At 45.7% G+C, this 14,978-nt stretch overlaps 1 protein-coding gene across 1 annotated transcript; it reads left to right on the top strand.

The window, feature by feature from the left end:
* The first annotated feature begins 6,139 nt into the window (after positions 1-6,139).
* On the top strand, positions 6,140-8,858 carry LOC139434772 (THAP domain-containing protein 6-like). The gene is made up of 5 exons (XM_071204734.1): positions 6,140-6,385; positions 6,662-6,854; positions 7,237-7,350; positions 8,029-8,155; positions 8,238-8,858. The coding sequence occupies exons 1-4, from the start codon at positions 6,306-6,308 to the stop codon at positions 8,038-8,040; spliced, it is 399 nt and encodes a 132-aa protein (XP_071060835.1). The 5' UTR covers positions 6,140-6,305; the 3' UTR covers positions 8,041-8,155; positions 8,238-8,858.
* The last annotated feature ends 6,120 nt before the right edge of the window (positions 8,859-14,978 follow it).

Genomic DNA, 14,978 nt, shown 5'->3' with positions numbered 1-14,978 from the left:
TCTACGTCACCGAGTCACGAACGGCTCAAAGAGCCGGCTCTTTTAAGTGAACGACGGGAGCCGGCTCGCGCCCGCGAACGAGCCATTTTTGTGGTGTTGTTGTTGTTGTTGTTAAGTAATACAACAAGACAGAATGATATCATGATTTCCGCGCTACGGGTGCTCCGTGCATGCATGCAGTGACATGTAGCCTAATATCCAAGGATTAGAGACGGTTGGATGCTGCTGTTTTGCACATTGCAATACGTTTATTTGTATTATGTTTTTTGTATGATTAGAGACGGTCGGATGCTGCTGTTTTGAGCATTGCAATATATTTATTTTCACCATGTTATTTATTTATGATTATCTTTAGGCTCAGCAAATACGTGATGTCAGCTGCATGTTTTTACAGGTGTTGGCGTGTTGCTATATCTGCTTTGTGTAGCGTGATTCTACAAGCAAGTCAATAGGCTTGTTTGAGACAAGCAAGACCTGCGCAGTTGCGATCAACGTCTTGCTAGTGCGTTGCATGATGGTTAGTCATTTTGTCCGACTTGCTCTGGAGGCCCGCCCACATGAGACTTTGAAATATCGCGGGACAAAGACGCCCGCAGCCTTGAGAGCGAGGCGAGGCGAGTTGGCACAGTCCAGAGCCATAGAGAGATGGCTCTGGCACAGTCTATAGGCTTGTTTGAGACACATTGCGGCTCGCCTCGAAAGTAGACGAGAGTAGCCGATCGCAGCCGGGGGAGGTGTCAAAAAGCTCGTCTTAAATCGGACAGCTCGGACTCGGAGTCGGCTTGACTGGCTGGGTTTGCAATGGCGGAAATTCCATTTTACCCACTGTAGACAAAGGTGATCTCCATTGCTTTATATAGGTTTGTTAATTCAGTCATGATGATGAACCACACCAGTGACTGGGTTCCATAATTAGAAATGCTCCTCCCTCTTAATGTTTGCAAAACTGATAGGTGGACAGGCTACAAATGATCAGTCCCTTCAGATCCGCACACATGAAGCTTAATGAGCATGAATTGAACAGACCTGCTGCTGTGTTAATTCTTTAGCTGCCACTTTAAGCTTTATGATGTGTACAACATGGATGTAATTTGATTTAATCTTGCCATTTTAAATGATGTATTCAATAAATAAGGTTAAACCAAATCATTACATTACAATAGATTTTATTTTAATGATTTGGTTTAACTTAAAGAGAAACTTTATTGTTATTGCACATATTACAGGTACTGAGACAACGAAATGCAGTTTAGCTTCTAACCAGGTGCAACAAGCAGTGAAGTGGAAAGTAATGTACACAATCTACAGAATAACATATAGAATGAATTGAATGATGAATAAACAGTGGGGTGTAGCGCCAGGAAAAGGGAGTCGGAGGCGGTGTATTCAGAACGGAGTTCCACTCTTTATTATCCATTAATCACAGAGAGGTTAACACATCAACTGCTCTGCTTGACGAGCTAGCAGGAATGGAGGCTAACTCTCCAGGTGTTCCCACTAAAGGGTCCGTGTGGCAACACAATAAGAGAGGTGAATTATGTCCCATAACGTGTCACCACACAAGCCCCCCCAGAATTCACGTGTAAACAAAATCCGTATGGCGGGGAGGAACAATCCGCCTGCCCCCACGAGACCTGCGCACCGGAGTCGGTACAGCGACCTCCGCCCGTGCGGCCCCTGACAGAGGAGGGACCGGAACAACAGGTCCACACTCCCTGACAGGAATCAAAGCCGGGGGTCGGCCCCGTCTCGGCGGCCGAGCCAGCACCACCAGCCGGTCCACGTCCAAGTGAGCAGCCTTCACCCGGTCAACCGAGACGTGCTCAGCCTTACCGCCCATGTCGACCACCAGGTGTTTTTCACCGTGTTCCAAAACCCGGAAAGGTCCGTCGTAAGGGGGCTGCAGGGGGCCTCTGTGTGCGTTGTGACGGATGAAGACGTGCCCAGCCGAGCGTAGCTCCGCGGGAACTTGAGACCCTGGCGCACCGTGCTGAGTAGTCGGGACTGGAGCGAAAGCCTCCGCCGCGTCACGCAGAAAAACTCGCTGGGCCGTGGCAGACCAGGGAGCTGATGCATTTGGGAGGAAATCCCCCAGAACTCTCAGCGGCTGACCGTAAACCATCTCCGCTGTAGAACACTGCAGATCTTCCTTAGGTGCGGTCCTCAGGCCCAGCATCACCCAGGGCAGCTTGTCGACCCAGTTACCGTCCGTAAGGCCGGCCTTGAGGGACGCCTTCATGGAGCGATGAAAGCGCTCGCAGAGGCCGTTAGCCTGAGGGTGGTAAGCGGTAGTCCTGTGCAGCTTGACCCCCAAACTGCCTGCCACAGCGTTCCAGAGCTCGGACGTGAACTGAGAGCCCCTGTCTGAGGAAATGTCTGACGGGGTGCCAAAACGACAAACCCACGTTGCAATGAAGGCCCGGGCAACATCTGCGGCTGATGTCGAAACGAGCGGAACTGCCTCCGGCCAACGGGTCGTTCTGTCCACCATGGTGAGGAGGTAGGAAAACCCCTGAGAGGAAGGCAACGGACCAACCAGGTCAATGTTGACATGATCAAACCTCCTCTCAGGCACCAGGAAACGCTCCAACGGGGCCTTCGTGTGGCGGTGCACCTTAGCGCGTTGACAAGCCACGCACTCCCTGGCCCAAGACCTCACATCCTTTTTCAGCCCATGCCAGACGAACTTCGCGGCCACCAAGCGCACCGAAGGTTTAACGCCGGGGTGTGATAGGCCGTGCACCGCTTCAAACACAGAGCGCCTCCAGCTGGCAGGGACGACAGGCCGCGCCAGGCCCGTGGAAACGTCACACAGGAGGGTAATGCCCGCGTCGCCGAACACTACGTCCTCCAAGCGCAGCCCCGCGCCTTCAGAGCCTGGACGCCGGGATCTGTGACCTGGTCCGCCGCCATGCGAGTATAGTCCAGGCCCAACTGGACGGCACCGATGACGACTCTGGAGAGGCAATCAGCAACCAGGTTCGACTTGCCAGCCACGTGCTTAATGTCCGTAGTGAACTCTGATATGTAGGAAAGCTGCCGCTGCTGACGTGCCGACCAAGGCTCCGCCACTTTTGACATGGCGAAGGTGAGCGGCTTGTGGTCGACAAACGCCGTAAATTCACGGCCTTCCAGCATGAAACGGAAGTGCCGCACGGCCAAATAAAGTCCAAGGAGCTCTCGGTCAAAGGCGCTGTACCTGCGTTCTCTGGGCGTCAGCTGGCGGCTGAAAAAGGCGAGCGGCTGCCAAGCGCCCTCCACCCACTGCTCGTGCACTGCGCCGACCGCGTAGTCCGACGCGTCCGTGGTGATGGAGATGGGAGCCGTAGATGATGGGTGTGCCAGCAAAGCCGCCTGAGCCAACGCGGTCTTGACCTCAGCAAAAGCGCCGTCCGCCTCTGCTGTCCAGTCGATCGCCTGGACGGGGGTCTTGCCTTTCAACGCTTCATACAGCGGCCGCATGATGTGTGCGGCCCTGGCGATGAAACGGTGGTAGAAGGTCACCATCCCCAGAAACTCACGGAGCGACCGGGCTGTGAGCGGGCGAGGAAAAGCCGCAACAGCCTCCACCTTCGCTGGCAGAGGTGTCGCACCGCCCTTGGTGACGCGGTGCCCCAGGAAATCGATGTCCGACACCCCGAACTGGCACTTTGCCGGATTGATGATTAATCCGTGTTCGTTGAGCCGTGTGAAAAGGGCTTGGAGGTGGGACAGGTGCTCCTGCACTGAAGCGCTGGCGACGAGTATGTCGTCGAGGTAGACAAACACAAACGGCAGGTCCCGCAGTACCGAATCCATCAGGCGCTGAAACGTCTGAGCGGCATTCTTGAGTCCAAAAGGCATCCGCAGGAACTCAAAAAGTCCAAAAGGTGTTATCACTGCCGTCTTGGGAATGTCCAGGGGGTGCATGGGCACCTGGTGGTATCCACGCACCAGGTCCACCTTGGAAAACACCCCTGTACCGGCCAGATGAGCCGAAAGGTCCTGAATGTGCGGCACCGGATAGCGGTCAGGCGTAGTGGCGTCGTTGAGTCGGCGGTAATCCCCGCACGGGCGGAACCCGCCGTTCGGTTTGGAGACGACGTGCAGGGGGGAAGCCCAAGGACTGTCAGAGTGGCGGACAATGCCCAGGCGCTCCATGGTTGCAAACTCCGCCCTCGCCACAGCCAGCTTAGAAGGGTTCAACCGCCGGGCCCTGGCGTAGACAGGAGGCCCCTCGGTAGTGACGTGGTGCTCCACGCCATGCTTAGTGGTAAGCGCAGAGAAGGTGGGCAGCGACAGGTCTGGAAACTCGGCCAACAGTCTGAGAAAAATGTCTGCCCCTGACAGCGAGCCCGACAGCCCGTCGTATGCTGCGCTGCCAAGTGTGCACACGGGGGAAGAAAACGTCAAGGCATCAATCAAACGTCTATTCTTAACGTCCACTAAGAGTCCATGAGCACACAAAAAATCCGCTCCGAGGAGGGGAAAAGAAATGTCCGCTGTCACGAAATCCCAGCTGAAACGCTGTCCTCCGATGCACAAACACATAGGCCTCACGCCGTACGTGCGAATGGGACCGCCGTTAGCCGTCGTCAATCGCGGTCCGTGCCCCCCACGGGCGACGTCTTCACTCGACGCTGGAACTACGCTCCGTTGAGCGCCCGTGTCACACAGAAACAGGCTCCCCGAAACGCTGTCACTGACGAAGAGGAGCCTGCACGTGCCGCCGACGCTCAGGGCCACTACCGAGCGCCGGCCCCTCCGTTTCCCGGGGGTTTGTAGCTGCACGGAGCGATGCATCTCTTCGCCCTTGTCCCGAAACGTGCGTGGTAAGAGCACTCTCCGGTGTCTCCACGCCGACTTGCCACAGCCGTGTCCGGCCCCCGCCATGCTGTCTTGACTGCAGATGGGCTGCTGCGCGTCGCGGCTAACGTCTCTGCACCGGGCTGTTGTGTAGCCAGGAAAAAACGATCCGCTTCCTCAGCCAAGGCACGCGGCTCCGTGACAGGCGTGTTGGCCAGCGCCGTCTGGACCCGGGGAGGCAAGTGACGCAGGAAAATCTCCGTGAATAAAATCCGGGGATCTTCCCCCCCTAGCAGATTTAGCATTTTCTCCATTAGCTGAGATGGCTTGCTGTCTCCCAGGCCTTGAATGTCAAGTAACTGGCGGGCCCTCTCCTTAGCAGATAAGCTAAATGTCTTAAGGAGAAGGGCCTTAATCGCCTCATATTTGCCATGATGTGGGGGGGCTGCGATGAATCCCACCAACCTGGACGACGTAGAGCAGCCCAGCGCTGCTACCACATGGTAGTATTTCAGGTCCCCGTCACGGACCTGTCGGCAGGCGAAGTGCGCCTCCACATGTGCGAACCATGCCTCCGCGGCGTGCTCCCAGAATTCCGGCAGCTTTACGAACACATCGCGTTCAGCCATGCTCGTTAATTTTCCGGAAACTTTCTCGGAAACGTCAGGGTCACCAGTGTAGCGCCAGGAAAAGGGAGTCGGAGGCGGTGTATTCAGAACGGAGTTCCACTCTTTATTATCCATTAATCACAGAGAGGTTAACACATCAACTGCTCTGCTTGACGAGCTAGCAGGAATGGAGGCTAACTCTCCAGGTGTTCCCACTAAAGGGTCCGTGTGGCAACACAATAAGAGAGGTGAATTATGTCCCATAACGACCACAGGGGTATGAATACACTATATATCAGCCTGTGAGCAGTATGAACAGTGTGTATGAATATGCTAAGATATATAAAGTATGAAAACGGTAAGCAGTATAGTATAAAATATATAGATATTAATTTCATGATGATAAACATTGTGGAACAATGATGAAAAATACATGGGAATGGATGTGGCGAAGTAAAACTGACACAAAACAACAACAAACTTTTGCCAGCCAATTGGAGAGTTTCATCAGCAGCACGTGGTAAAAACCACCAATGAGCGCTCAGCTCGAGATACCAGCGAGCCGTTTCCCATCAAGCATTTCGCTTCCGCAGCTAGTGGAGAGCAACTGCGCCAACTCGCCTCGCCTCGCTCTCAAGGCTGCGGGCGTCTTTGTCCCGCGAGATTTCAAAGTCTCATGTGGGCGAGCCTCCAGAGCAAGTCGGACAAAATGACTAACCATCATGCAACGCACTAGCAAGACGTTGATCGCAACTGCGCAGGTCTTGCTTGTCTCAAACAAGCCTAGTGGTTGGCACCATAGACATATAAAGAGTAGACGCCGCATTGGCTGCTGGGGCGCAAGAAATACGGCCGCCATCTTGGACCGGTCATCCTACAGACATTCTACCCATAGACAGCAGAGGTTTCAAGATGCCAGAGCACTGTGCAGCATATTGCTGTGCAAATCGGCGGACGATTGCGAACAGGGGTCGGGGGATTACTTTTCACAAGTAAGATTCAACATTATAATTGGTTGTATTTTGTAAATAGAATATTATTGTACTGTATTGATGTCCGCCAGCGAAATCGTAGCCAGCAAACATTATGTTCATGGCCAACTGAGACTTTATAAATCGCTGCTGTAACAAGTGAATGTCCCCGTTGTGGGATGAATACAGTAAAATCTAATCTAATCTATATAGGAAGAAGAAGGAAGAAAATAAGCTTGACCTCCTTCTTAAAATGTTTTTGTGTTGACTCTCAAATCTCCCGTTTTTATTTTGAAGGTTTCCCAAAGACAAAGATATGAGAAAGAAGTGGGAAGTTGCTTTGAGGAGGGAAGGGTTCACTGCAAGCGAGTCATCCGTGATTTGCAGTGAGCATTGTAAGCAGGACGAGTTTGACAGGACAGGACAGATTGTCCGACTCAGAGATGGTGTTATTCCCTCCATCTTCAGCTTCCCGGTTCACCTCCAAAGAGTAGGTGTATCATCATACGGTTATTAGCATTCATAAATGTAAATATTCTATTATCAATAACAGGTGTGTGTGTGTGTGTGTGTGTGTGTGTGTGTGTGTGTGTGTGTGTGTGTGTGTGTGTGTGTGTGTGTGTGTGTGTGTGTGTGTGTGTGTGTGTGTGTGTGTGTGTGTGTGTGTGTGTGTGTGTGTGTGTGTGTGTGTGTGTGTGTGTGTGTGTGTGTGTGTGTGTGTGTGTGTGTGTGTGTGTGTGTGTGTGTGTGTGTGTGTGTGTGTGTGTGTGTGTGTGTGTGTGTGTGTGTGTGTGTGTGTGTGTGTGTGTGTGTGTGTGTGTGTGTGTGTGTGTGTGTGTGTGTGGTAGTGGTATTCTGCTTTTTCATTTTAGCCAGAAAAGGGCAGGACTACGTCTACTTCCAGAAAAGCTGAAGAGAGCCTGTCTGTGGCCCCTCAGGACGACCCAGAAGCTTCAACCTCACACTCACAACCTCAGCCTAATGATGTGAGTATTTCTATTTTCAACATTATATCATAATGGTCCTAGACAAAGTCAAATCTCATCTCTCTTGTTTGCTGCCACTCATATTAAACACACTCACAAATAAACACATACACACACAATTGAAGACATGTTGAACATGCATTCCTGGCACACACACACACACACACACACACACACACACACACACACACACACACACACACACACACACACACACACACACACGCATGATGCTGGCAGTGGCTTTGACAGGTGATGACTATAAGAAAGAATGTGGGCCATACTCTAGTTGTGTCAAAGTGTTGTGTGTGAAGTGAAACATCACTCAAACCATGTTCATCCCTCTTTCTACTGGGATCATAGCTATGTCTCGCCTGCTTCTCCTACTGCTCTTAAGGCCAGACTCAATGAAGCTTTAGCAAGAGTGGAGAGTCTCGAGCGAGAGAGGAAGAATGCCATGGCTAGAGAAAAGAGGGCAGAGACCACAGTGAGGACTCTTTTGGGGGATTTGAGGGAAAAGAACCTCATTAAAGAAGAACTCAAAGAGGCTTGATTTCTACTCAGGGAAGATGAAAGTAGCACTTTGAGATTCATGTACATCTTACTCTTACACTCTTTATTAAACTCCTTTGTTATTATATGAAGGGAACTTATTAATTTTTTCTCATACAATTTCAGATCTTCAAATAGACTTGAAGGCAAAGCAGGGCCATGAGTACTCCAAGGACCACAGAGAATGTGCCCTCACACTCCATCTACATGGTCCAAAGGCATACAAATACCTCAGAGAGACTACAACAAAAAGGTAGTCTTAATGTTGTTCAATTTCATTTTTGGAAATTACGGTTGCAAGTACGTTAAATAGCTACTTCTCAATTTTTTTACAGGTGGCTGTGTTCGGTGGATGGCAAGCCTGGCCTGAACAAGATGATGCTGGATATGCTGGAGAGAAGATGCCAGGACGACCAGGCTAAATATGGATGTGTTTCACTCATGTTGGATGACATGGCCATCAGAAAACATGTGCAATATAATCCACATAACCAGTCAATGTCTGCTTTTGTAGACATGGGTGATGGAAACAATGAGACCGATGCTGCTACTGAGGCTCTTGTGTTCATGGTGGTTGGCCTACACGGACATTGGAAGGCTCCCATTGCATATTACCTGACGAAGTCTTTGTCACCTGAAACACAAAGGGTCCTAATCTAAATCTAATCTAATCTATCTAGGAAGAAGAAGGAAGAAAATAAGCTTGACCTCCTTCTTAAAATGTTTTTGTGTTGACTCTCAAATCTCCCGTTTTTATTTTGATGGTTTCCCAAAGACAAAGATATGAGAAAGAGGTTCTCAGTCATGCTTTGGAGGAGCCGCATGCACGGGGCATTCGGGTGTCATGAGCAACTTTGTGTAAATATGGTTTGGGCGGGGTGGTGTCATGTTCTTGTGTTTAACTTGAACATTTACATTTTTTATATAGATGTAGAAGTACATTTTCATTTTTTATGACATAGATATTCATTTTTACTGATATATAACTTCTGTCTATGTATAATGTATTATTGTTTCTTCATTTTTCAACTTATTAAAATAGCTGAGTATAGGCCTACACAATATGCTTCTCTATCATATATAGACCATTAGTGTTTTTTTATGTGTGTGTGTGTATATATTATATATCGTGTGTCTTTTGCAAAATACCTATCATACATAACATAGGCTATCAAATACCAGAATATTCTATTGCTGTTAAGCCTACTATGAATATTAAAATACGCCGAATCATGTGTCCGGTATCATGCCTACATATATGACGTTTGCAGAACCCCCCCCCCCCCCCCCCCCCCGTGAAAATCAGTTTTGTATTCAGCGAGTTATGATTGATAAAATGCGCTGACACTTCATTGCGCCTGCCAGACAGATTACACTGAGTGGAGCGGGTGACCGGTCCAAGATGGCGGCCCCACGGCTCGTCAGCGCCAATAGGCAGCAGCGGTCGATGCGGCGTCTACTCTTTATATGTCTATGGTTGGCACAGTTGCTCTCCACGAGCTGCGGAAGCGAAATGCTTGATGGGAAACGGCTCGCTGGTATCTCGAGCTGAGCGCTCATTGGTGGTTTTTACCACGTGCTGCTGATGAAACTCCAATTGGCTGGCAAAAGTGTGTTGTTGTTTTGTGTCAGTTTTACGTCGCCACATCCATTCCCATTTTTCGTCATTGTTCCACAATGTTTATCATCATGAAATTAATATCTATATATTGTATACTATACTGCTTACCGTTTTCATACTTTATATATCTTAGCATATTCATACACACTGTTCATACTGCTCACAGGCTGCTAGTGTATATCTAGTGTATTCATACCCCACTGTTTATTCATCATTCAATTCATTCTATATGTTATTCTGTAGATTGTGTACATTACTTTCCACTTCGCTGCTTGTTGCACCTGGTTAGAAGCTAAACTGCATTTCGTTGTCTCAGTACCTGTAATATGTGCAATAACAATAAAGTTTATCTTTAAGTTAAACCAAATCATTAAAATAAAATCTGTTGTAATGATTTGGTTTAACCTTATTTATTGAATACATCATTTAAAATGGCAAGATTAAATCAAATTACATCCATGTTGTACACATCATAAAGCTTAAAGTGGCAGCTAAAGAATTAACACAGCAGCAGGTCTGTTCAATTCATGCTCATTAAGCTTCATGTGTGCGGATCTGAAGGGACTGATCATTTGTAGCCTGTCCACCTATCAGTTTTGCAAACATTAAGAGGGGGGAGCATTTCTAATTATGGAACCCAGTCACTGGTGTGGTTCATCATCATGACTGAATTAACAAACCTATATAAAGCAATGGAGATCACCTTTGTCTACAGTGGGTACAATGGAATTTCCGCCATTGCAAACCCAGCCAGTCAAGCCGACTCCGAGTCCGAGCTGTCCGACTTAAGACAAGCTTTTTGACACCTCCCCCGGCTGGGATCGGCTTCTCTCGTCTACTTTCGAGGCGAGCCGCAATGTGTCTCAAACAAGCCTAGGGTCTGTAAACGCAATGGCCACGATCATTTATATTTAAAAATGTAATTTGTTACTTTTGAATACTTCAGAACAAAGGATGTAGGCCTATTGAATAATTTAAATGATATATGCGTACACATATAAATCATTAGTCCAAACAGTACATTTGATTGAATTATAAAAGGTATATGTGGTCAAATGAAGAGCCACTTGGGAGCCGAAAGAGCCGGCTCTTCTTGGTGAGCCGAGCCAAATGATCCGGCTCACTAAAAAGAGCCGGAAGTCCCATCGCATCCCTCCGCATGGTGTCGCTATTACACTCATCATCAACGAGGTTCAGTTTTATATTTTTCTTTTTGACTGTTTGGGTCTGTTTCTCTTTTTAAATTCATTTTGTGACTCGTTTTTTTAAAATCTTTTTACAATGAACCAGTGGTACAGGAAGTATTCAGACTCTTTCTGTAAACTGAAGCCTCTATTTTTCTGTCTTTTAATTTGCATATATTTTTTAAAGCTTTAATTATTTTGTTTTTTTTAATGTTTTTTATTTCTTATGTTGTTAAATTGACTTGACAATTTATTTTCATGATTTTAATGATCCTCATTATAATCATAGCATGTATTTCAGATGACTGCACTATCCAGTTTGGTACTGGAAAAGAAATAAGGAAAAGCCTTATTTTAATCAAAAACCTAAATGAATACTTATTTTTCCGTGGATTTGACATTTTATGAATAAAAGAGGAGACAAAAATGTTTTCAGAAATATTTATTTGTTTTTTTCTTCTCTTGAAGCCAGCTTCTCCAACCATCATAGAAAAAACATTTTGCTCAGAATTTTGCATCTTCTTTTACAATATATTGTTTTATAAACATAGCCAAACATCAGATAGCAGCTGTAATATATTAGTTATTTTGATAAATGTTCTCAACTCAACACAACTTCCTCTCAGGGACTTTCACTCACACAGCTCTCTCCTCTCCTACATGACGAATGTTAACAAATATTACCTTTATTTATATCCATACTCATGAACTAAACTGTTACCTGAGTTGTCATTGGAAACAGTAAGGCTCAATTAAACCAAAATACACACACCTCTAACTCTCTAACACATTGTACCGACCCTGCAACATTCAACAGGAGGCTTCAGACAAGAAAAATAAAACATCTATTAACTGACCTTCATATCATCTGTATGGGCGAATCCAGCAGGCACATTAAACCAGATGATACAAACATCACTCCTCTATGCCGAGGCAGACAAATATATAAATGAGTTAACATAAAATAAGCTATGAAATATATTAACTAAAAAATAAAATATTTTGATATTGCATGGACAAGTGATCTTTTAATACCCATCAGAGCACACCTGATGGTTGTTTATAATGTACCATACTCAGACATACACTTTTCCCCATATTTCTCAGGACATAAAACCAGATGAAACAATGTCCCCAGTAAATTGTGTTTTCCTATATTTCGATGCAGGAGTCGAACTGAAGACATTACATTTATTCTCATTCATTCTGATGCTAGATAAAAACACCACAAGGATTATAAACAATTGCTTCAACAATACAGATCAACAAAACAAACAACATTCAAACTGTTGGTGATCTTGTAAAATGGGGAATTTTGGCGAGTACCGAGATGGAAGGTAAATAAGGTGAATTAATGATTATTATTATTATTACTTTATTTTCCCATTCACCCGCTGTGACATGTATGGCCTCTGGGGTAGGCCTACTATAAATGCAACCATACCTTTCCACCGCTAAGTAATAACATACATTTTGTAACAAATCTACCATTTCGGCATTAAAAAAAACCATTGTGTATAAATGTTCGTTATTTGTTTTTATTGCCTACATTTCTAACTTGCTACCATTTTTACAAAACATTGGTCAGTTAGTTTGTTTATCAAAGCATGAGATTATCCAGATTTGTTCTTATTGACAACAAATCCCAAAAAGAGTTTACAACACCATGGTTAAAGTCAACAACATTTCACAGCTCAAAATATTTACTCCAATGTGACAATCAGTGGACCTTTGCTTAACTATTTGTTCAAACTTGGTGACCTTTTATTTGAAATGTTGTGCCATTAATAGCAGGCTCTTTTTGCAGGGACCTCACAATGTTTTTTAAGGTAATGGAGAACCGCATAGTCTAAAATAGGGAAAACTCTTTAGCTGCATTGCACCGAGTTTAACCTTCTCTGTCAGAGTCTGAACTGCTCCACAAAATAAAAATTGTAGACAGATATGAGACAAATTCAATAGTACAAACACATGTATTTAAAAAACAGTGATAGTAATTAAGCTAGCAAACTTGCTCAGTGATATTATGCTAGCTAACATATAGCAAGCTTGCTAGCTCTCACTTTTTCTTGCTAGTGCTTTGAGTATTTCCATAGTCAATCTGTGGCATTCAGTTTTAAGCCAATTCATTATCTCTGATCTATTGAGTCTCTAAAAATACATCACATTTTTTCTGTTTTTATCTTTGAAACAGGTCCGTAATTAATTAAAACAGCACAGTGCTGTAGTTTCTAGCTAACTTTACTCAAGCTTGAAAAAATAGCTCAATATAGCTGAGGATTCATTTAAGCATCAGATTAATACATATTTGTTCTCGTCGTGACTTGAAGTAAAAGTACAATGCCAACGTTCTTTGTAGGCTTTTTAAAGAACACGTCAGGGATTTGTTGACAATAAGAAGGTTATGCAGTAAAATATTGCCAGACATATCATTTAAGGAAAGTTCGACACAGTGAAATAAATGGCTTTTTTAGCCGGAGTAAAGTCCAAACCCATGGAGAGTTTCACAGTGAGACCAAAAAAAAATTGAAACCCATAACCCCACTCATTACACGTTGTGTTTTTTGAGAAGGGGTTGACACTGACCCACTCTAAGAGCCCCTCCTGTTACCATCCCCACGTTCCTCGTGCTTTTGGATACGATTGCTATTTCCTCCATCTCAGCCTCCTCCTCCTGCACCTCCTCTCCCTGCTGCTTCTCCATCCTCCATGGGTCCCGAGGGTAGGGTGTGCAGGCCAGCATGGAGGTCTCTGATGGGTACTCACACACCTGCTCCAGCTGGTCCTCGTCAAAACACACATTTCCCTGTCGACAAAAGTAAAGGGGATTCTTTTATTTCACATTTTTGTCAACAGCTAAGCAGGACATCTGACATCCATTCACACAATACTCACAACATTGCATAAACCATTTAGACATAGTGCAATTTTCCTTAGAATACAACATTGATTTAGCATGTTTTGTGTTATGGTTATGGTTTGTCAGGTTTTGCAGCAGCAAAAGGCGGTATTCGTTCTTTACCAACACTGAATGTCCTCTGACACATCAGAACCCTTGCAATTTGAGCTGCAGATAAAATATGATAACATGAGAATAAAGTTATAACATTGTGAAGTAAGGAAAAGAGTGTGAACACAGGCGCTGAGGAGAGTCTCAGCCTGCGTCTGTGAGATGTTTGTAATCTGTCATTGTAATGTTAACTGACAACATGAGGCTTAGCACAGAATAAATACTCTCTCAGTAGAGTACTTACTGACTTGGACTTCATGCACTAACTTATTGATTCTTTAGGAACAGACCGAGAGAAAACAGAGTTACACCTTGTTTGTAAGGAAAGGAGATAAAGGATATGTTTAGCTTGTCCTTGCCAGAGTATGTTTACTCAAAGGTCAGCGTGGTGTAAACAGGACACAGACCAATGGTGACCCATTGGTCTGAGTAAAGCATAGCACACGCATTCGTGTACTCGGCGTGTACAGTTGTAAACACACCCAGAGGTGCAGACATGATCTGGATGAAGCCTACAGATTCCACACTACACAAGTTTCCGCTGCTTCATCCTGACAGCGGCTGTCTGCAGAAGAGTGCAGATAATAGCTCTGCATTAGTGAGGCTGGGCAAATCATGTTAAGGCACAGCAGGCTAATCCTCCCTCCCTGAACCCGATTAACTAGGGCTAACACAGCAGGACAGCAGAGGCACCGGGTGAGAGACAGAAGCCTGAGAGAGTATAGACATAACAAGGACATTTTCCTTAGCAGGAAGTTGGTATACATTTGGCCACCACTGTTTATAGGTTCAATACTGCGTGTTTAGTAATGCTTTAAGTTGAACTTTCCATCTGTTCAGAAAACATTTTTAAAATAGGACTGATCCATGCCTTTTTAGATCAAGAAAAAAACATTAAAATCCTTTCAAAAGCATGCATACGATTGCTTGAAATAAACTAAATGCAGACGATGATAAGATTGTGACAGAAATGTGAACGTTTCTTACATTTCCAACAAGAAAAAAAGCCATAATTGAGGAGCCTGAATCAAGAGAGCAAAGGACGACTTTGATGTAAAGAAAGTCCAAGAAAATAAAAAGCATACAAACTCAAAGGAGGAGGAAGGTGAGGAGCAGGCAGGTCACCCCCCTCTGTGACATGATGGCGTGGATGGGGGAGAGGAGGAGGCCTAATGTCAAACAGTGTGAAGGACATCACCGAGAGAGCGACAGGTGGTCAGGGATTCAACGCCGTAACGTGTTCACTGCCGCTAAAGAGGCC

This window comes from Pseudochaenichthys georgianus, chromosome 11 (genome assembly GCF_902827115.2).
Source record: "Pseudochaenichthys georgianus chromosome 11, fPseGeo1.2, whole genome shotgun sequence".
In the NCBI taxonomy this organism is placed as follows: domain Eukaryota; kingdom Metazoa; phylum Chordata; class Actinopteri; order Perciformes; family Channichthyidae; genus Pseudochaenichthys; species Pseudochaenichthys georgianus.
Note: the sequence above shows the minus strand (reverse complement) of the source record. Positions and strands in the feature narration are given on the sequence as shown.

What these genes read in the sequence shown, in the direction of transcription:
- LOC139434772 (XM_071204734.1), top strand. Translation starts at nt 6,306, where the DNA reads ATGCCAGAGCACTGTGCAGCATATTGCTGTGCAAATCGGCGGACGATT. An exon ending in CGGGGGATTACTTTTCACAA is followed by an intron (nt 6,386 to 6,661) that starts GTAAGATTCAAC and finishes TTTATTTTGAAG; the next exon opens with GTTTCCCAAAGACAAAGATA. An exon ending in TCCCGGTTCACCTCCAAAGA is followed by an intron (nt 6,855 to 7,236) that starts GTAGGTGTATCA and finishes TTTTCATTTTAG; the next exon opens with CCAGAAAAGGGCAGGACTAC.